This window comes from Botrytis fragariae (genome assembly GCF_013461495.1).
Source record: "Botrytis fragariae strain BVB16 chromosome Unknown tig00000075, whole genome shotgun sequence".
Taxonomy (NCBI): Eukaryota; Fungi; Ascomycota; class Leotiomycetes; order Helotiales; family Sclerotiniaceae; genus Botrytis; species Botrytis fragariae.
The window spans coordinates 718,075-739,865 of record NW_023500995.1 but is presented as its reverse complement, the minus strand read 5'-3'; the positions used below and the strand labels follow the sequence as shown (position 1 = coordinate 739,865).

The 21,791-nt window shown below is 43.4% G+C and overlaps 8 protein-coding genes across 8 annotated transcripts; 3 read left to right on the top strand and 5 right to left on the bottom strand.

Moving 5' to 3' along the window:
* Window positions 1–1,088: 1,088 nt before the first annotated feature.
* On the top strand, window positions 1,089–1,977 carry Bfra_005721 (putative enoyl- hydratase protein; the record flags this gene model as incomplete). Its single annotated transcript, XM_037336098.1, has 2 exons — window positions 1,089–1,477; window positions 1,536–1,977. 2 exons carry the CDS (start codon window positions 1,089–1,091, stop codon window positions 1,975–1,977), a joined length of 831 nt encoding a protein of 276 aa, XP_037191308.1.
* Window positions 1,978–3,829: 1,852 nt separating this feature from the next.
* Bfra_005720 (putative sulfate transporter protein) lies at window positions 3,830–6,500 on the top strand (the record flags this gene model as incomplete). The annotated part of the gene is made up of 4 exons (XM_037336097.1): window positions 3,830–4,449; window positions 4,516–5,148; window positions 5,198–5,720; window positions 5,772–6,500. The coding sequence occupies 4 exons, from the start codon at window positions 3,830–3,832 to the stop codon at window positions 6,498–6,500; spliced, it is 2,505 nt and encodes an 834-aa protein (XP_037191307.1).
* A 1,008-nt stretch (window positions 6,501–7,508) lies between these two features.
* Window positions 7,509–10,633, bottom strand: Bfra_005719 (putative transcriptional activator xlnr protein; the record flags this gene model as incomplete). The annotated part of the gene is made up of 4 exons (XM_037336096.1): window positions 7,509–7,652; window positions 7,745–7,834; window positions 7,916–10,209; window positions 10,258–10,633. The coding sequence occupies 4 exons, from the start codon at window positions 10,631–10,633 to the stop codon at window positions 7,509–7,511; spliced, it is 2,904 nt and encodes a 967-aa protein (XP_037191306.1).
* Window positions 10,634–12,536: 1,903 nt separating this feature from the next.
* Window positions 12,537–12,886, bottom strand: Bfra_005718 (uncharacterized protein; the record flags this gene model as incomplete). Its single annotated transcript, XM_037336095.1, has 2 exons — window positions 12,537–12,715; window positions 12,748–12,886. 2 exons carry the CDS (start codon window positions 12,884–12,886, stop codon window positions 12,537–12,539), a joined length of 318 nt encoding a protein of 105 aa, XP_037191305.1.
* Window positions 12,887–14,186: 1,300 nt separating this feature from the next.
* Window positions 14,187–14,461, bottom strand: Bfra_005717 (uncharacterized protein; the record flags this gene model as incomplete). Its single annotated transcript, XM_037336094.1, has 2 exons — window positions 14,187–14,268; window positions 14,361–14,461. 2 exons carry the CDS (start codon window positions 14,459–14,461, stop codon window positions 14,187–14,189), a joined length of 183 nt encoding a protein of 60 aa, XP_037191304.1.
* A 35-nt stretch (window positions 14,462–14,496) lies between these two features.
* Window positions 14,497–14,735, bottom strand: Bfra_005716 (uncharacterized protein; the record flags this gene model as incomplete). Its single annotated transcript, XM_037336093.1, has 2 exons — window positions 14,497–14,691; window positions 14,718–14,735. The coding sequence occupies 2 exons, from the start codon at window positions 14,733–14,735 to the stop codon at window positions 14,497–14,499; spliced, it is 213 nt and encodes a 70-aa protein (XP_037191303.1).
* Window positions 14,736–16,017: 1,282 nt separating this feature from the next.
* On the top strand, window positions 16,018–17,211 carry Bfra_005715 (putative zinc-containing alcohol protein; the record flags this gene model as incomplete). Its single annotated transcript, XM_037336092.1, has 2 exons — window positions 16,018–16,252; window positions 16,330–17,211. The coding sequence occupies exons 1-2, from the start codon at window positions 16,082–16,084 to the stop codon at window positions 17,209–17,211; spliced, it is 1,053 nt and encodes a 350-aa protein (XP_037191302.1). The 5' UTR covers window positions 16,018–16,081.
* Window positions 17,212–19,269: 2,058 nt separating this feature from the next.
* On the bottom strand, window positions 19,270–20,493 carry Bfra_005714 (putative aspartic protease protein; the record flags this gene model as incomplete). Its single annotated transcript, XM_037336091.1, has 2 exons — window positions 19,270–20,150; window positions 20,205–20,493. 2 exons carry the CDS (start codon window positions 20,491–20,493, stop codon window positions 19,270–19,272), a joined length of 1,170 nt encoding a protein of 389 aa, XP_037191301.1.
* Between the last annotated feature and the right edge of the window lie 1,298 nt (window positions 20,494–21,791).

Sequence of the window (21,791 nt, the reverse complement as noted above, 5' to 3'; positions counted from 1 at the left end):
TGAGAGTGTCAACAAAGAATAGGAATACTTGTTTATGATAACGACTTCGCCTAATTGTTTAATACAAACAGATCACTTGAATATTAGAACGGCTTATTGCTGGCGACGCGCATATCTAAGAGCACCATGAGCTGGCGAAGTATGGTCACCCAATATGTAATTAGAAGTTTTTGATGAATTTCCAGACATATACAAGTTGTGATCGAAAGCCTTGCTGGAAAAGTGTGAGAAACCGCCTAAATCACCTAGAGAGTGGATATTATCAGTATCTCCAGCTGTTCATATTTCATATTTCTCTTTAAAGATTGCCGCACATGGCTAACTAATCGCAAGCTTGAAGTGAAGAGTTCCCAGACGTTTTCCACCCGGAACCGTCGGTATCAAAATCATTGATATGATCATATGAGTCTTAGAAATCAGAATTGACCCATTTTCAGGATAATTTACATGTTCTTACCCCATCTTGTCCATCTGCTCAAACCGTGGATCTAATTGTGAAAGCCGGTGGACAGCACCATCGAAATATGTAACTTGGTTCGCTGACTTCACGCATACCGTGAGCTCTCTCATCTCTGCAATCACCCAAAGATATTTCTAGCTAAGAGCAGGGGAAAGTTCTGCAGTAACTCATGTATATCGCTTGATATAAATGGCAGAAATACAGTTGAATTGTTGTCCATAACGCTCTTTGCCAATGTCTTCAATTCAGGTACCGTAATTATCTCTTGTACTTAAGATCAACGGAGAGAGAAGCCGCAAGAAAAGGTGAGCTGTTCCACTGGATAAATTACTTAGATATTGACCCAAAGCGAAAATGTTGCTGAAAGAGATGAACCAACTTTGTTCTCTTCTCCCATATTCCTCAATAAATCACATGATGTCACAAGGCACGTGCTCTCGTGCAGACTAAACCTCGGCTCGAATGTGTCCTTCATTTGCGGGGGAGCTCCACTCTAACTTCCCCATACTAATGCTCCCCTTTCAATTTAACTCCGCCTCTACCATATTTACATCAATCGAAAGAAAAAGAACTGAACAAAGCCCACCAAGTTATCCAGAAACTATCACACATCTCACCATAATTGATCATGGCATCCCCAACCGCACCCCCCGAAACCACCTCTTTTCTCCTCACCTACCCAACACCTCAAATCCTTCTCATAACCATTAATCGTCCGCAAGCCATGAATTCCATACCCAGTTTCGCCCATTGGGAAGCTGATGCTATTCTCACCTGGTTCGACGATTCCCCTGATTTGCGCGTTGCCATTATCACCGGAGCAGGAGAAAAAGCATTTTGCGCCGGCCAAGATTTAATTGAGCAAGCTAAATTTAAAATTGATCCTCCGCCAATGTCGACTCGTAGGCATCCACCCAGCGGATTTTGTGGTATTAGTAGGCGGGTGGGTAAGAAGCCAGTTATTGCCGCGGTCAATGGGTTCGCGCTAGGCGGGGGATTTGAGATTTGTTTAAATTGGTATACTATAGCCGCTACTTCTTGGATATTGAAATACGTATGAACTAATTTCTGCCAGCGATCTGGTCGTTGCATCTCCGTTGGCAACATTCGGCCTTCCTGAAGCTGCTGTGGGCCTCTACGCCGCAGCGGGTGGTCTTCCGCGCATAGTGCGCAATTGTGGACTTCAAATAGCCACAGAAATCGCATTGACTAATCGGAAACTTACCGCCAAGGAAGCACTTTCATACAATCTAATCAACAGAGTCGCTCAATCACCGGAGACGGTATTGAAGGAGAGTGTGGAGCTCGCAGAGAAGATTGCAGCTTTGAGCCCGGATGCGGTAATTGTATCGAGAGCAGGGTTGAGAGAGGCTTGGGAGACGGGCAGTGTAGAAAGAGCTACACAGATTGTTGCACAGAGATATGATCAACAGTTGTTTGAGGGTGAGAATATGCAGATTGGTTTAGAAGCGTTTGCAGGGAAGAAAAAGCCTTTATGGGTGCCGAGCAAGATTTGAGTAGCCCGTGACGAGTTCACGTTTTTGAAGCTGACTCCGAAGAACATATTTGTCCCCCATGCACAAACTAATACAACACACTAGGTAGACAGCACTTTATGATGAAAATACTCTGAATATTACAAATCATCTGACGAATTAATGTGCAAGTGAACCTATGAAATGGAATCAATAAAGATCCGTCTACGCTTTGGTAAAACATTGCCTCGCTGCTTTCCGGGTCTGTTGTAGCAAAGAGTCGATCTTCACAGTTCTGTTATTGAAGTAAGCTGATGTAATGACACTATCTCTCTAGCACTATCCTTCGTTCTGATGGCGCGATTCTATTTATCTGACCACGGCTTTCGTGCTTCTCTTGTTTAATAGAGGAGGACTATGTCAGATCATAGAAGACTGTGCAAAGGTTTTGAAGAACCAAGAATCAGAGTTTCCAACAGTCCAAACACTTGATACTCTGCAAGGAACGATCAGTTTGTGTAAGAGTTATTAGTAAGGCAAAATGGATAATTGAATACCGTCTGTACATCCATCTTTTTATTATTACAAAGAAGTGTGGTAGGCCCAGAACTTGACCAGATATGTGAAGGAGGGCCCTCTATTGGTGTTGATTAGATTGGGAATACGAATGCGAAGACATTGGAAGAATATTGAATTATCTCAAAAAGCTTTTCTTGACTCGCCTCAGGAAATAAGTTGTAAGAATTCCAAAGTTGTATGACAGTCGACGGCAAACGCAATTATTCACTTAATTTTCTTCCTCTGGTCTGTCTATCTCCAATCCTTCCAACTCTCCCAGAGACTCCGAAATATTCGATTCATCGTACGCCCAGTCCCCCATAGCAGCCCAGTTTCAACGCCAAGTAGCCAGTTTTCCAAACTGATTTTCGTACCAAGTCCACTGAAGACGTTTTCCAAATTCGATCTTGGCCATATCTACATCCGGAAAATAGCTTCTCACCGTCTCATACAAATGCTCCCTTGAAAATCCTGCACCCCAAAGATTTCTCATGCATTCAGCACTTGAGTTTCCAATGATACTTCGAGAGTATTTTCGAAGACCTTCTCCATGCGGCTTGCGAACTATCGCTTAATATTAAAAGCATATCTCTGTATACTGATTTTGATTCTGGGAGAAGAGGTAGACTTATTGATAATGTGCATACGCGCCAGTGTCGGCCAAGATGCCACAATATCGGGATTGTTCGGACATAATGCAGAAATGCACTGAAGACGGGGTATATAACACAGCTAAAAATCCCTCAAATATAGAGATGTACAATGTACAATATACAATATACAATATAAAAGACACATAAAATGTAAAACTGCAAAGGAAATCTACCGACCCAGGTACTTATGAGAGGATGTATAATGTAGAATATTTGAGGTTGCCACATAGTACGTAGTATCTTCAACCTCATCGACCTCTTTCTCCCTCTCTCACACACACACACACACACACACTCTCTCTCTCTCTCCCCCCCCCTTAAATCGATACAACACGAGATGCAACTATCTGTAGAAAAGTTGATTCTTGAAGTTCTCACTGTTGGTTGCTATTGGCGATGTACAATTACATACCTAATACGAATGAATTACAAATGAAAATCTCAACGGTATAAAGTCGGTAGCTTGATAATCCACTAGACCCATAATTATCAATTTAACTCTTTTCATTGGTTAAACTGTCTCAAGGGTCCCCTCCCCACCCAAATATCTCCAAATTCCTCCATCTCCCTTCAAACATCCCCCAAAACCCCAGAATATTAATCAAAACATTACTTCATTTTTAGGTGTAAATTGATGTAAAAATTATTATATTCAGGGCAGTTTATTCACGCCCTAGTTAACCATGACTTCATCACGACCACCACCGACTTCTCCACCTTTACAATCAAATTCCAGAACTCCAAGTCTGCGAAATCAAAATGTTTCGCAATTCACACCGACACATCCTAGCGGATTGAGAGAATCTTTTACGCTTGCGACGAGTCCGGAGGCCACAAGACATGTCGAAGAGGATGGTACAAATGACAGGAATGATGAGAACTCGAGGAACGATAATGAGCAATCATTACCGCATGCTCATCCCACTCGCGCCGATACATCTGCAAGCACAGATGATGGACTAGACGGCTATACGCATGAACACGCTGGATTTGGAGGAAAACTCTCCGATGAGACCACCGCTTTACTGAGGAAGCCTTTTGAACCGATTGGCAATGCGGCACATCCTGGACCTTGCAATCATGGAACGTTTAGTCCGAGGCTGGGGAGTCGTGCGGACAGTGTAAGGAGCTTTGGAGGCTCTGCACCAGTATCTCCCAATGGCAACGGGGAGGCTAGTGACGGGCTAATTGGAGGATTACTTAAAGGCTTAGGAGTGAGGAATGGACCAATGGCAAAGCCAAAGAGGATGAGCACGACAAGTTGGCTCGCAGAACAACATGGAATTACCAACACTACTGGAATGTATGTATAAACACTAAGCTGCCAGGATCGCATATTGAGCTTTGCTAACGGTTTCCTGCGTCACAGGTACATAAATTACTACATACCATTCTTCACCTGGATTCGACAATATAGATGGGTACATCTTCGGGGCGACCTAATAGCTGCTATCACAATGGCTTCCTTCTACCTACCTATGGCTCTTTCTTATGCATCCAACCTCGCACACGTTCCGCCAATCAATGGCCTTTACTCTTTTGTTTTCAATCCACTTATATATGCTATATTTGGAAGCTGCCCACAAATGGTTGTTGGTCCTGAAGCCGCGGGAAGTCTGTTAGTTGGCTCGGTTGTGAAATCTACTGTCGATATCGGCAATGGAGGCGAAGAAGACGATCTAATGCACGCAAGAGTTGCCGGTATCGTTACCGGTATGGCAGGAGCAGTAATCTTCATTGCTGGCTTAACTCGCCTAGGGTTTCTGGACAGTGTGCTAAGCAGACCATTTTTGAGAGGTTTTATTTCTGCGATTGGTTTTGTCATTATGGTCGACCAGTTGATACCAGAGATGGGATTGGCAGCACTGGCAGATGAGATGGGAGGTGTCGCTCATGGCAGTAGTGTTGATAAATTGAGCTTTTTGATTCGCAATGCAAGCAAAGCGCATAAGCTTACTTGTGTTGTTGCTGGTGTCAGTTTTATCATAATTATGATATTCAGGTATGTGGGACCAAAGACCTTAGTTCCGTTCACTGCTAATCTGATTCAGAGAGATGAAAAAGCGCCTTCAACCTCGATATCCAAGTGTTGCATACATACCCGATAGATTTCTAGTTGTGGTTATTTCGGCTATTCTAGCCTGGAAATACAATTGGGAAGACCTCGGAGTCCAGATCCTGGGCGAGGTAAAATCGACTGGCGGAGCGCCATTTACTTTCAGATGGCCATTCCAAATTTCTCATATGAAGCATGTCCGAGAATCTATGGGAACGTCTTTCTTGATCGCGCTTCTCGGCTTTTTCGAGTCGTCCGTAGCGGCTAAAAGTCTTGCTGGTGCAGAGGGGAAAGACTTGATCCAAGGAGTACAGCTCAGTCCAAATCGAGAATTGGTCGCTCTTGGAATTGCGAATTTAGTTGGTGGTTGCTTTCAAGCAGTTCCTGCATTTGGTGGGTATGGTCGAAGCAAAGTTAATGCTAGTACTGGTGGAAAAACACCCATGAGTAGCATTTTCTTAAGCTTGTTAACCGTTCTCTGCATTTTGTTCCTCTTGCCTGCGTTCTATTATCTTCCGGTATGTCTCCATAATTTCTCTTATATCTTTTCTAAGCTAATATCGTCTTAGAAAGCTGTTCTTTCCTCAATGATTACGGTGGTAGCCTATTCTTTGATTGAAGAAGCTCCTCACGACATAGCATTTTTCATTCGAATTCGTGGATATACTGAACTGGGTCTTATGTTTATTATCTTTGCCTCGACTATTTTTTACTCACTTACCCTTGGAATCGCCATTGGAGTCGGTCTCTCCCTTCTCTCCGTTATCAAACACTCCACTCGTCCTCGTATCCAAATTCTAGGTCGTATTCCTGGTACCAATCGTTTCGAAAACGCTGAAGACAATCCAGAGAAATTGGAATTCATCGAGGGATGTCTCATTGTTAAAATTCCCGAGCCACTTACCTTCGCCAACACTGGTGATCTCAAAAACCGACTAAGACGATTAGAATTATACGGCACAAACAATGCCCATCCTGCACTACCTCGCGTACGGTCTCCTGAACACAACAAAAATATCATTTTCGATATCCACGGCGTCACAGGACTTGATGGTTCGGGTACACAGGTTTTAGAGGAAATCGTAAGAGGATATAGAAATAGAGGTGTTAGAATATTCTTTTCCCGTGGCCCTCAAGAAGGAACTCACATTTGGAGATTATTGGAACGAAGTGGGATTTTGGAAACTTGTGGAGGCAGAGAACATTTCGTCAAAGATGTCGAAGAGGCGTTGAGATTGACGGAAACTGAAATCGATCCAGATGCTACTAATTTACCCCATGATGTTACGGGTACATAATTGTATATATTTACAAGGGGTTAGCAGGTGTTGTGACCGAAAATTTGGCGGATTAGTCACTTAGTCGCTGGGCTAGGAATTTCCTTTTTTTTTTCTTGATGTTTGTTTGTTTGCTTGCTTGTTTGTTGATTGGGCTGTGTGTGGATTGGCTATTATATGATTGATGAGCGAATGAGCGAGCATTGCTTGGCGCATGGTTTGGTGATTGACCGATTGATGAGCGATTTGTATTCAATGATGAGATGAGATGAGATGAGATGAAGATTTGTATATGTTCTACCATGGGATGGCAATTTGGAATGGGAAGTAATAATAATTTTGTTGGTATCTTTAAGTTTGAGAAGCGGAAGGAGAGATGTATATTTTGGTGTGAATTTATTGAAACCCTCCCTTTTTACGGCCACAATCTTACTTCGTGTCGTTGTGATCTTTAAAATATATCGGATGGAAAATGATAAATGAATACTAGCGGGACAATTACATACAGATGACAGATGCTCATGTATGTGCCTGTTTCAGAAATAAAGACTCACACTGCATTCTCACTCCCAGCATCCAACATCCAACATCAACATAAAAGATAGAAAGGTAAGAAAGAATTTTACATAGTATATACAGTTGAATGGTAAACACCAAGAAAGATCATATATATCTGTATCGAGTAAAGTAAGAAAAAGATACACACACATCCAACTCCAGGTCATCAAATCTCCATTCCCTTTCCTTTCTGTTCCCTTCGAAACCCATCTCGTGATTTCCTTCCGGTCCATTTCATGAGTTTCCTATCCTTCCCTTTTCTTTGCCCTTCCCAATTTCAGATTTCCAGTTGAGGGTGTCCGATTTCCATAATCATATTCATATTCATGTTCATATTCATATTCCCAATCCGGTATCCATCCCTTCCCAACCTATCCCATCCCATCCAATTCCGTCCAGTTCAATTCATCGCGCACTGCAAGAAAGCAAAAGCGCACCAAGAAAGAAAAAAAGTGAAAAGAAAGGAAAATTTCATAAAGCTAAACCTGTTCCATCGCCCGTCCAGCGATATAGAGAGAGCACTTCCCTTCGTTTCAACTGTTGCTCGTTGAAGTCTTCTGGGATACGGCCGCGCACCTGTGCGAGTGCTGAGCGCATTACTTTGCGGAAATTGCGCTGGGGTGTTGCGTTAGTTTTCTATAGATGCGATAGAAAGTGTGGACAGGGGACGAAGGGAGGTGGGATGTATGAATCAACGTGAAACTAACCTGGTATTCTGTATTCAGCGTTGCGACACAGGCCTCGTGGGCTCGGACGATGGTTTCACAGGCTTTTACTACGCTGGGTGATGCTTCGACCTATTTTTTTATGTTAGATTCATGATTCACTTCATATCATTTCTCTGGAAGAAAAAAATGGTAGACGGAAAAGAAACATACCTGCAGCTTATCGGCGATAAGTAACAACAGAAAGCTACCCTGCAACAAATACACACCAAAGAAAAATGGCATAAACTCCAACCCGGGATCGTATTCCAAAATATTGTTTATGGCTTCTGCTGCACTAACAGCATGTCCCGTTGCGTTGATAAAACTCTGCGACGAGATCCATAGGTCGTTATCATCAAGTAAAGAAATCGGGTCCCATTTTCCCGTTAATAAAATATGAAGAACATGCATGACATGTGTACCATAAGCCACTACAATCCGTGTTTGGATATTGGCTTCGGAGACGTGACTGGAGGATACAGTGTGAACTGAATGAACTGAAGGAGAGCCGATGTCGGTGTGTTCGAGAGGTTTATTTGGTGTAGAGGACGAATTGTTTCCTTCCATGTTTTGATCTGTTTGGTCATCTGGCAAGGGGGGAATTTGCTCCAATTCAAAGGCTCGTAGACTCTGACCATAGGCATCGAGTTGTTTTGCGATTTCATTGGCATGATCGTCCCACTCGCGAGCAGAGCGAAAGCCAATGCCGAATCGAGGATGGTTTTTGGCGTGGTAGAGGTCTACGATCTCGCCGAGAATCGTCATGAGGGGTAGGAAGTATCCGAATATACTATGTCCAGTACACTCAAAGTTAGGTCCGTGCCTCCGTATACGATGAGTGCCCGAAGGGGAAGTAATATGAATGCTTGAATCACCAGTATAGTATTCTCCAGCCTGCCATAATGCGTCATCCATTGGCTGGAGAAGACCATCACATTCTATATCTAACAGAAAGAGTGGCCTGTTGTAACACAATGCGAGGTGCCTGTCCACTGTATAACAAAGCCACCATATCCTTCTTCTCTCTTCCCTCTCTTCTTCAGTTATCGGTCCTGGAGTTCGAGGTAATTCATCGTCATCTTCTCCATCAGCATCCACATCATTGGCTCCTTCATTTGGTTGTTCTGGAGCCATTGGTGCAGGATGGTGGGGTAATTCCCTTCCTAATTTAAGTTCACGAGCTAATGACCAAGCCGCATTCCACCAACGCAGGCTCGCTCCTTTGTACTCGCTAGCTGACACAACAGTAGCGAGATGAATATAAGTTATAACATCGTCAAGAGTGCCAGCTGCACCAAAAGCACTTGTTTCGTTCAGTGCATCTGTAGATACCGAACCGGGCATTGCTACACCAAGACCGCCCAACGCCACACCATTAATGACAGTGTTAGAGAAATTGGAAGCAGATTCATTGCTTCCGGACGTTCCATGAATGAGAGGTTTAAGAAGACCGACAGTAAGTTCGAGTAATTTTTGACAAATTCGTCCACGAGATGATGGACTGGCTGTTAGAAAAGCTGCGTCACTAGTTTGTGCCACAACCCATAATATGCTAGCAAGTAAGGCAGGCGTACATTGCCGAGGTTTCGTAGGGTGAAGTATCGAGTGTTTGCGAAAGACGTAACCGAGAATATAAGGAGAGGTAGGGTGCATCAAAGCTGATGACGAGCTTGCGAAATATAATTCGAGTAAATCACAAGCTAAAGGTATGGGGATGATACTGCCAAGGTGAGGTACCAATGGCTGTAGCACGGGATATCGTAGAGGTGCATTGAAGTTCTGATGTGTCACGTGTTGGTACTGGTTTGAAGGAGAGGGTAATGACATCCACCCACCGGGTGAAGGGGCCTCAGAGCCCATAGGAAAACCGGTCAAAGGGCTTTCGGCTAAGCGAAACTGACCTTGGGTATTACCCGTAAAATTAGGCGGGCTTTGGCCCTGTATAGCATAGGGTAGATCTGAATAACCGGTCTGCGAGGTGTTAAAGTTTGCATGACTTCCACTGCCGTTCATCATGTGGGAATTTAATGTAGAGCGGTAACCGTGCATGCTTGAGTAGCCATGTAAATTCAGGGACCCAGGACTCCCGATTTGATCGACGTCTGCGCGGCTAACGTGGGGCGGATGTCCTTGGGATGGTACTTCTGTGAGGCTTTCGAGACTACCGGCACGAATTCTTCCTTTCATCAATTCACGAGCTGAAGGCTTTTCAACTGCGGCTGTGTTAAGACTTAAAGACCTAGATGGTGTATGTCGTGGGAATTCAACACCTTCGTTTGTCAAGGAAATGGCGGAAGTTGGATCATTGCGGGACTCCACTGGAGATCTCTCTTCAGACGATTGATCGGTAGGCGACTTGTGTCCATTGGCAGCAGCAGCGGCGGCGGCTTGCTGTGCAAGATCTTTTCGGGAAGCTTTTCCTCGCTTTTTTCGTTCACGGATATACTCGCATCCTAGTCCAAATTCTATATCCTCATGAGCCTTATCCGTTAGATCTCAATGAAAATACTTACCGACACAATGAGCGCAGGGACTCTGCCCATCGCATTTAGTCCTGAGTTGATTACACTGATCGCAAGCTCTGCTAATTCTTCTTCGAATTGGTCCAGAATTCCCGGTCCCTCTGGCAGATGGAGCGTTGCCTCCTGGCATTCCCATTGCATAAGGATGCTGTCGATGTTTTGAAGTAGCATTTCTGTGACTCTGTGAGTTTTGACGAATGTCCACTTGATGTTGGTGAAGCTGTGAGATAGCATATTGTGAGCCATGAGCAAGAGTATCTAAGCCTGAAGTGTGCATATGATTGGATGGTAAGTGTCCGTTAGACAGCATATTGTTTGATGGCATAGTATTATACGCCGAGAAACGATGAAGGGGATTGGAAAGCATTTTGGAGTTGATGCGCAAACAAAGTTGCTAGAACCAGGTTGGTTTGAAGAGACTTAATCTGGCAGTGATGGAAGCTCTGTTAATGGTTGACAGATTTAATAGTTGATAGCTGACGAGCTTTCCAGAAGATGCAAGTAAATAAGGTTCTAAAATGTTTGTAAGAGTGCGATTCGAGCATCTATATCTCCTGAATACGGCATGGAACTGACATATACCTTGGCTCCCTGTATATCAGCAGGACCGTCTTGGAAGGGGAAATAAAAAGCTAAAATAATAGCCACAAGATGACAGGGCAATGTCTCTAACATGAGCTCATGAACTAATAAAGTCTATGAACTATATGGCGGGGTTCGCATGAAGTACCGGTAAAGGACAAGAGGCATGTTCTTTTCCTAAAGTTTATTGATCTTAACTTGTGGAGAGAACAAGGATTAAGAAAATCAGCGAATAAGTCCAGGGTATGCAGGTGCTGGTCTTTTGGTCTCGGAGAGCCTACCCCACGGTGGCATCACCTCCGAATGTCTTTTCCTTCGGTCATACTTTTTCCGAAAATCTTGAAATCGAAGATTGAATCATCAAGGATGCTCTGGTGGTTGGTGTGAACAAGGTTTGAGTTTTTTGTTGAAATTCCATCACTCAACCAATGATACTCAATATAAATGAGGGCGGCCAGTGATAATGTAGGTATAGGGTATGATAAACATAATATCACTTATCGTTTTTTTCTTCCTCTCTCCTACAGTACTTTCACAATCTCGTTGTTTCGTTTTGCCATTAAATCAATGACTTGGTTGAGGTTGACATGGGGTCCAAATATGTAATAGTAGCTCGTTTAGCTAGCTGTTGGTGGAGTGGAGAACGGAGTGGAGTGAGTCTCTGGCGAAATCTTAATATTTGCCATCCGTCAACTCTATTCAGTGGATTGAAAAGGATTGGACAAAAGGAAAATTAGTCAACTCGGTAGGACACGGCTCTATCCTTCAATTGGCAGTTCTCAATCTTGTCAACAGTGTTCTAGTGTTCTAGTCCATGAGCTTGCGCAATAAATCACCCCCAAGAAAACGGGATCAGGGATACGATCTCTACTATTGTCTCTTAGTCGTGTAGCACACATGAACGAGTGAGTTATTCAGGAAGTTGTCAAGACAATCCAGATTCCACATCCTTTGAAATCGAAATTCTCAAATGAGTGATCATCAGGGCCCCCCTCAGGTCAACCCAGTTCAACCCAAATCGACCCCCTCCTCCGAGGTTGGTGTGACCAGGAAAAATTTAAGAAATTTTAAGGACGACAATCATCGTTGTTGGGACAAGGTAATGATCTGTGTTCATTTCCCCCCTCGAGACCTTATTTCTCCATAGCTTTTTAGAATTAGCTTTCCCCACACCCCTTTTCATCTTAATATACTCGGTACATCGAGTTGAGACAGTTGCGAAAGAAGAGGTGAAAGTGGGTGGCGTTAATTTAGCGATGGTACGGTGCTGAGATCCGTAATGTGATGTGCAAGGACATTTCTCAATGAAAGCTTGCCTGCTTGCTTGTTTTCTTTCTCAATTTGATATTATGTTTTGGTAGTGTATATGTGCGTACTCGGTATGAGTTTGTGTTCCAACTCTATCTTGACAATTAATGCGCCAATGAAACATCAACATTTGATTCAGTTCCCACTTTTCTAGAAGCCATATTAAATATTCTGGATACCTTTCTCATGTACTCAATTATCGAATGTAAAGTAATTATTCCATCGTCATCCATCGTAATGGTGCGCATAATGTTTTCAATGTGAGGTAGGTACATCAAGCCCCCCTCTCTGATCGCCATCTTCAGCCCGAGGTAACTTCCTTTCGGGCACCTCACAAGATCCCCACACTTCAATCATCAATCCAAATTCTGGCTTTATGGTCAGCAGTTTCCAATCTTCAACGCAGCATTCCATTCGCAGCACCTTCCCGAACACAACCACACACGTTCTGGGAAGATCAATGCAACAAACACATGCAAACAACATTCATGACACGGTAATAAGATTATGGATAGTAAATAGTACGTTAGCGAGGTTGGGTACTCGAGTCTAGCTGGTGCTGAATGCATGTCAATTCTCATACATACTTACTTACCGAAAAGGAATCGGATATGGTACGACCAGTATTGATCTCATTGAATTGTTGGTGGTTATCCCTGGTTACTTGACCATCCAAGCACCAAACGGTCCGATGTTCCTCGTCCTTATTCGAGCTTGCTCGTCTGCACATGCTTTCGCTTGCACGTTTATATATGTTGTTCTAATCCCAATGTGACTCTGTGCCCGACCCCAACTTCTTGGCGACCCCATATTGATTGTGTTGATTTGATAAAAACTCGTAAGCAAAGTCACATTTTAAGCCGTGATCAATAAAACAATTCATAAATTCACTCTCTATCTGATCTCCAAGGTCGGTAACAGTCGGGTCACGTCAGGCTTTTGAAAGGGTGCAGCATGCAATATGCACATCCAACAGAATCCTGAAGGTCCATCCTTCTCCAGATCGAAAAAAATCCCCACGTATTACCAGGTGCGAGGCCTTGATAAGCGTGAGAAAATTGGAACTGCCATATGCAGGTGCAGCTGTTAGTAGGACCAAAATGCGGAGTCCCGAGGAAATCCATGTTAAATTTCCCCGTGAAATTCCCCCATTCCCTTGAGAATCAGAAGTAACTCTGTTCTTCTCCAGTCTCGGTACGTACTTCCTTTCCCTTTCAGTCAATCTCTGTTGAGGTGACATTAGATTTTGTCATCATGCGAATCATTCATTTCTCTCATTTCAGGCAGGGGTGGCAGATTGTTGGTATCTAGATGTGATAGTCCTGCTTTCCATGGTCCCTTGTAATATCATGTGCCAGGATGAGATATAACGTAGGCATTTCGTCTCGGACTCCGTGTCTAGGTTGTAAAAGATATTAGTTAGACGATAAGCTTTAGCCAGCCACCCGAGAAGCGCAATATGGCCCGTGTCTCTTCAGGAGCCGAAATCCGCCGCCATCGAGGTGGAAATCTTAAGGCTGGCGCGATATACTAAGGTTATCCAGATGAAAACATACGTGCCATTATCATACATTGAGACTATCCCGGGGACCCCTTTTTCTAAACCCTAAATTCATAAGTGCGTCGTGAGGTTGTCGAATCATGAGTAAAAGAAATGCCTGGACCCGTGTACTGATATATTGATTTTCCAGGAACAAGTTGACCAATATTGAGCATTAAAACCACGGAAAAATCTCCGATTACTCCACGTTCTAGTGAAACCTGCACCGTGAGAGAAGCGCTGCGGTGAATGGGCCGATGTTCCCGCACTTTTTCTTACCTTGTTACCCCAGATCGACGAGCCTCTTGCCCTAAGTCTCACAGCTTGATAATCTTTATGTTTTTTGGTTGACTTTCTTTCACTCCTAAACACCAGCTGACTTGAAGATCCTTATTTCTTGCTTTTTTGACATATGGTGATCACGACCTGAATCTTAGATCGCACCAAACACAAATTTGGAGAGTCGGAAAATGGTTACCAATGTAGAAACTCATATCGGTCCTTCGATGGCGAAAGATTGATATCGGAGGAATTCGAAACAGTTTGATGGCTTAGTACATTCCATTCTGGAACTAGGATAGAATTGAGGTGGGATCACAAAGTAAGATGCATTTCCCCCCAGCCGCACGTGTTAACAAAAATGCTGAACTAGACCGTCAGAAACGCCTTTTTCGATGCAAAAGATGCTCTCATAGGGAGATTGTCAAAATTGTGCAATGAGTGTTGGGATATCTTTTGGAGGTCAGACGCTGATATCCATGACATGGCATGCCAACTCGAGTGACAATTCTGATGTCGTGTCACTCTGAATAACTCATGCGATGTGGTACTGCATTTGAAGTCGACATGAGATCAATGTCGCAGTATTGTAAGGTTGGACCAGGTGTATATGGTACCACCACGATTCCACCACGTAGGTTTAGTAATGCTGGATAGTCATCCTTCCAGCATCCTTGATGGAATGAGAGTCGATTTAACGGTGCGAATTTTGGAACCTATTGAAATGTCAGCCGCCAGGAACGCCATCGCTGAACCACATGTTGCGAGGTCAGTCAGTTGGGGCGCTTGTAAGGCGATTAGAAATTGAAACCCAAGACTCATCATCTCTTCAATCCCAATTTCACTTCTCTAACTTAAGCCGAATCTCTATGGTTATGCCTCCAGGTATTGAATTCTAGAATGTATTGAGATCCTACCTACTTGGGAAGGTACTTTAAAAGTTACTAGGGGTAGTACCTCGAAGGCATTGAGCTTCATAACAAGCATGTGAATATGTTATTTCTCGAAATCATATCAAAGGGGACTGCCGAACATGTACAGCCGAATTGATAATGAATGTATGCCCGATCCCGAATGTCAGTCAACCTTGTCTGAAATTGAGTGTTTTAAGTGTTTTCTTCATAAGATGAATATGATAAGCATGATGAGACTCGAAAAGTCTGTTCATAGGTACTTGAAGTATCTTGCCGAGGAACAAAGTCTCCGGGGATTATGAAGGTCTCATTATGCAGTAGCTGCTGGTAGTAAATGTACGATATATAGGTAGGTGGTCGAGATTATCTCGTGCGTGTGATGAGTGTACAGATAGAGAACAAATATCAATGTTCGATGTAGACCTACATCATAGATAGTACTTAAAGCCCATTTCAAGGAATGGCAAGTTTTGTTGATTGGAGGTTTGCTTACAAAGTGATGAGTAAATTTTGTCATTTGTCAGCCATCATCGGAGCCAAGATTAGAGGTGGTTCTCAAAACGAAGATTGATTGGTGGTCCAGTGATATCATATCATGTGATCTTCGATAGAGTTTAGCTCGCTCATGTGTCGGCTTCTAGACGTCATCGCTCTCATCAAAAACATGCTTCATTACTGGGAATAACCTCAAAAGGATATCAAGACATGTCAAGATATGGCCGTCTTTTTGATGTATTCCACTTCCTTATGTAACGCCGCTTCAACCTTCCTGAACCTCAGTACACGCATGGCCAACATGTTTGCTCAATTTTCTGCTGATGAATCTTTGTTTCTGATCTGGCTATTTCTCCATCTTATTACTAAAGTATCAAAGGATTTATAGTTTCAGTTTGAGTTTCTTGTTGATTAAGTAAACTTCTCCATCAAAGAGAATGCCATCAAAGAATCTGAATGGCCAAGAATCATATCTCCGATGCGTCTACATCATCAAACTAGGAGATAGTAGGTTGTGGATTATTAACAATCCACTCAGGCGGGGTGATCCAAACGATCATTTTCTTTGTACTGCTATATATCTGCTCACATCGTTATCACATTAGCACCATTAACAGCTTTATTTTCAAGACCATTGAACCTCATACTTTACCCCCATACATATATACATATACAATTCCACTGACAACTAATCAACATGTCCCAATCAATCCCCAAAACTACCAAAACTTGGAGAATCGAAGGATCAAACGGATTTGATAGCTTGAAATATGATACTCAAGCTACACTTCCAGAATTGGGTGCTAACGATGTTCTCGTGAAATTTCACGCTGCTTCATTGAACTACAGAGATTTGATAATCCCCAAGGTAAGTTTGCAAGACCAATGCTGTCTTTGGTAACACTGCTCCTGTAGGTGAGGCTAACCAGTTATTTTTTTCCTCAGGGCCAATATCCATTTCCACTCAGAGATGGCATAATTCCCGGCTCCGATGGTGCTGGTGAAGTCCTTGCTGTTGGATCGAAAGTTACTCGATTTACCCCCGGTGCTAAGGTCCTTACTCTTTTCAGTCAAACTCACTATGGTGGTTCGCTCGATCAATTATCTGTGCAAAGTGGCTTGGGTGGTGCCATGGATGGTACACTTCGTCAACACGGCATCTTTAACGAAAATGGGCTCGTAGACATGCCTTCCTCTCTTTCATACCTCGAAGGAGCAACTCTGCCATGTGCAGCCGTCACAGCCTGGAATGCTCTATATGGATTAAAGCCGCTGAAACCTAGTGACGTGGTTCTCACGCAAGGAACTGGTGGTGTTAGCATATTCGCTGTCCAATTTGCCAAAGCAGCTGGGGCAACCGTAATTGCCACAACGTCCTCCGAGTCAAAAGCTTCGACACTCAAGAAACTCGGTGCCGACCACGTCATCAATTACAAAACCACTCCAGAATGGGGTGCACATGCCAAATCCCTTACTCCCAAGTCCGCTGGCGTGTCGCATATTCTCGAAGTTGGCGGTCCTACTACCATGGCACAATCTCTAAAAGCCATCAAGATCGACGGCGTTATCAGTATAATTGGATTTGTGGGCGGACAAGCAAAAGAAAAGGAGCCAGGATTTTTGGACTGTTTGATAAACATCTGTACAGTTAGAGGCTTGCTCGTGGGAAGCAGAGAAATGTTCGAGGACATGAACAGGGCGATTGATGCAAATGGAATCAAACCAGTGGTCGATGAAAAGGTATTCGGACTGGATGAGCTTAAGGAGGCTTATCAATACATGTGGGACCAGAAACATTTTGGCAAGTTGGCCATTAAAATCGAGTAGAGGCATGTAAGCATGTTACCTTGGGTACTAGGACAATTCGGGACTATCAGGATACCTGTTTGACCATATTATGAATATATACTATTAAGAAAGAGGGATGCAGATGAAACTCTACCTCATTGGCAGTTTTCTCGATCGTATTCGATATTCACAATCTGAATTCTTTTATTTCGTCTTTTCTTATCCCTTTCCATGTTATGTTCGGGAATTTTTCATTCCCATATACTCACAGAAAAACAACATCAAGAGTCGAAAAGCTCCAGATTCTCTGATCCTATTTCGCTCTGCAACCTTTATCCGTGGCTTTTCATTCGGCCTCTCACCTTGCTTGTCCCACACTAGCAGTGTTTACATCCATCAAATTAACGATCAGATTTCACTGGCCAAGGCTGTTTTCCATGAGAATTTGCAGCACGGTACACACTTTGTTCCAAAAATGGCACTGTACTTGACAAACCCTATTTTGTTCATACTTGTACTCGGATCCTTTGTATCGGCTATGGTTCCGGCGCTATGGGTTCTGATGTTTGCATATTTGTAAACCTTTGCATCTTTATGATTCGAGAGACAACGTGCATGATGGTTCTAAATGGATCCTAGAATGTCTTCATTTCGGATTGTAGCTCGAAATATTGAAAGCAGAGTTCGCATTGGGGCTTGATAGTTTGATGAACTTCTTTTTATGTAAATCTCGGGTGCATTCGAGTGGATGCTGGGGATTTTCTAAATGTTTGTGTATTGAAGCATCGCGTCGCGTCGCAAGCTTTTCTCGTCATCGAATATGTGGTCATCTGATAGAGCAGATTGTGAAAAGTGAATTATTTTGAAATAAATGTATGTTGGATTGAATCTTCTCGCAAAAGCTAGTGGCTGAATACTTAGTGATGTCCACAAAGGGGCGATTTCCGCTCATTCTGTTCTAATATCAGCTTGAGTGCTACTACAGCAGCATCTATTACGTAGTGGTTCATTGTATATTATTACATTGCCGTTGTAGTCCCAGGTACAGATAGTCTGAGTTTCACAGGGCCAGTCTCATTAAGGATACCCAAACACCGGTCTGATAGTACTCTGCAATCAATTGAATGAGGCTCTACTGGCCCTTCGGCTCCACTGCCGCGGAGACAGAACGATTCAATAGGAAGTCCTGAGGGTAGCGAGCCATGAGGTCGAGGTTCTTATTCTTTTGATGATACTTTTTGCGGTGATTAAGTTGTATAGTAACATTTTATGTATTGGTGTCTCGATTAGTATGAATGCTATTTGGGGTCTAGTATATGCTAGTTTATATTGTGTGTGTTTTTTAATAATAATAAAATCTATTTTAGGTTTGATAGAATATTGTTATTTTGGTCTTGAAAGGGGAAAATCGAATACGTATTCTGAGTGTGTTTTCTGGATTTTCTATGATTTCTGAATCTTTTGAATTCTTTCAATTTAAATCAAATCAAGACTAGGATGACAATAGTATAAAAAAGGTAGAGACTGAAATATCCAAAATTTCAATTGTAAACTCTAACATTTGGGGTATGAATACATGGAATGATGCTATATGAGGTTATTATCATACTTTTTATAAATTGACCGTTTGATCATTGATGTGAATGCTTCGCTGTTTCTCCGAAAGCCAGCGCTTCACCTAAAGTATCGTCGAAAGGCTTTCGGACGATGATTGTGTGGAAGAAACTTCGTCTACGCCTACGCCTACACCAGTTTCGAATTATCAACCGATTATTGTTGTTCGTTTTGGAATTGCGACTGTGATAATGACAGCTATCGCAACAATAAATCATTATCAGCTTATATGTCACTTGATTGTATGGAATCACGTCTTGGAATTGCATGTGATGTTGTTATTATTTGACGAGCTAATACTCGGGAGCGGGAACTGTTCATCAGATCAGTTTTACTCAAGCGGAAATCACGTCTTCGAAAATCAATGGTTCAATCACATGGTCAATATCAATATCCAAACGAAACACTATTGACTGAATGTAAATTTACTATATACTAGGTGAGAGATTCTAGTTACATTCTTTAAGCCAAAGCCATGCTGCTTTATGCGGCAGTAGCGAAACCAATGCGAGAGTTGGTGGTGTCAAAGACGGAGTAGTATTGCTCCAAGAACTTCTGTCCAATGATGGTGTTGACACCGGAAGCACCTCCATCGTTGATCCAGGCGTAGTACTTGCCGGTGGTAAGACCGTAGACGGAGTATTGGGCGGTTGGGACCAAGTATTGTGCTGGGGTAAGGGTGTAGGTGGTGGTTCCGAACTTGATGGAGAAGTTTGCTGTTGGCTTGGTGGTGAAGATAGCAAGACCGGAGGAGCTGTCGGTTTTACCGCTGGCGGCAGTGAGGAATTTGGTGTAAGCTGCGGTTGGGATGTAGATCAAAGTAGTTCCGGTGTCAACAATTCCAGAAGCGGATGTTGCAAGGGATGTAGTGCCGTAAGTGAAACCAGCGATGCTGATACCCCAGTAGTATGAGGCATCGCCAGATGTGGCCTTGGGGAAGTAGGTAAGAGTACCAGTGTACTTTGTGGTGTCAACACCACCGAGGGTGAGCTCACCGTTGGTGTCGTCGTCATCGCTTCCGGATTCTGGCTTGAAGTAAACACCAAGGATCTCACTAGTGATGGAGCCTTGGGACTTGAGGTTGTCCAAGAAGGTTGGGACGGTAGTGAGGCCAGAAACGGTACCCTCAGTAAGGACAACTGGACCAACACCGAGAATGCCATCGACGCCAGAGAATCCAGAAGCGCTGGTGGCAGCACCAATGGATTGAGACTTGACGGTAAGACCGCCGAAGCTGACAGTGTCTGTGTACTCCTTTCCGGAGAACGAACCACTACCGTAAGAGACCGAGACGGTTCCACCAGAGGCTACACCAGTTGAGGTCTTCTCGCAAGAAGCCTGAGCACCGCACCAGGTGTTGGAGGCTGGGTAGAATCATTAGTAAAGAGTTTCAAAAGCAGATTGGAGAAGTAACTTACATCCAGTATCGACGATGAGCGACCATGTGGCACCTCCAATTACGACTGGGGCAACGTAGGAGACATCCTCGTTAGTGACTGCGCCAGAGCTGACTGCAGTAGCACGCTTGGCAGTGGTTGCAATACCGTTGACCTTGTTGATACGGGCTTGGCCTTTGTCGACGATGTTCTTGATGGAGCTGACATTGTGGTGTTTGGCCAACGGAAGAACGGCAGACTTGACTTGGGCAATTGGGGATGCCGATACGGCAGCGGCGCCGGCGAATGCAAGAAGGCTGGTGAACAACATGGTGCAAGAAGTACAGAACTGGTGAGGCAAGTCAAGGTAGAAGATGAAGCTGTGTGGATGAAGAGATAGAGGAAGATGGAGACGTCTTATTTATACTCCAAGACTCACCAGTGACCTGTGAACCTGATGCTTGATCTAACCCCTCTCCCCATCTCGGAAAGGAAGGTAACGATCAAAAGCTTTGATGGCGTATTATCACCATGTATTGCGTTGAATAACGATATGGGGTTTGTTTATTGAAACGAAGTATTTCAAAGACAAGACTTACTGTTCTTGGCAGGTCAGTATGGAAAAGGTTCAATGTCGGCATTTGCCATGTTAAGGGGAAGAAGTCACACTTCACAAATATACGTGAGTTTCTATTTCTGGGCTGTAGAAACCAGCTGATGGTGTTAATTTCCCGCACACATTCGGGTTAGTGAGAGGGGCAGCCGTTTTCATTCAAATTGATCTAATCCCGTGCTATCTCGAAATATCTTCACGAAGAAACGCCATCAGTTCAAAATACAAGCTTTGCTGGCGCTAGCCAAGTTGTAGCTTCCCGTCTCGGCGACGTATGCCACGCCGGCTCCACCACCGGCTATTAACATTTATGCATACTGGGATATTTTAACACCACTGGGTACTCTGCAGCAAGAACTCGAGCTTTCACGCCTTATCTGCTAATGATTTGATTGCCATATTCCTCTTTCCTTCCTAGATGGATATAAGTCAAAGCGTCCCCACCATCCCACCTTCCGCAATAGGAAGTTCTCTACCGTTCTTGCCTCGGTGCACTTTAATTTACTTTGCTTCTATGGACTCAAATTTAGATAACCTTACCGCCCATCTACTTAATTTGTCGATCGGCGGCTCTCCATAGTTCGAATTGTCTAGATCTAATCTTTTGCATCGATCGATTGATGTAATCTACAAGGCAAATCAAGAATGAAAAGAATCATTTATAGATGCCATATCCCGCAATCTGGCCATCTAAAGGTATCATCCAAGACATAGGAATGTATCAATGTTACCATACCCTCAATTGATCATTTGAGTGACATGTTCACTCGAGTTTCTATCTCACTTCAGTGCTCGCGATGAGTGACTTTTGTACTTTCTTTCTCTAATCCCAATCCCAATCCCAGTCGTTGAGTCAAGAAGACTATTCAATGATTTACGATGTGATCTACAATTAATAGAAAAGATGTTCATTGGATTTCATTAAGGGGGGGGTTAATCAATCATACAATTTACACAGGTCCTATTCACGCATGGGTCCTACCCCAAGTATAAGTATTAATGGTACCGACAGATAT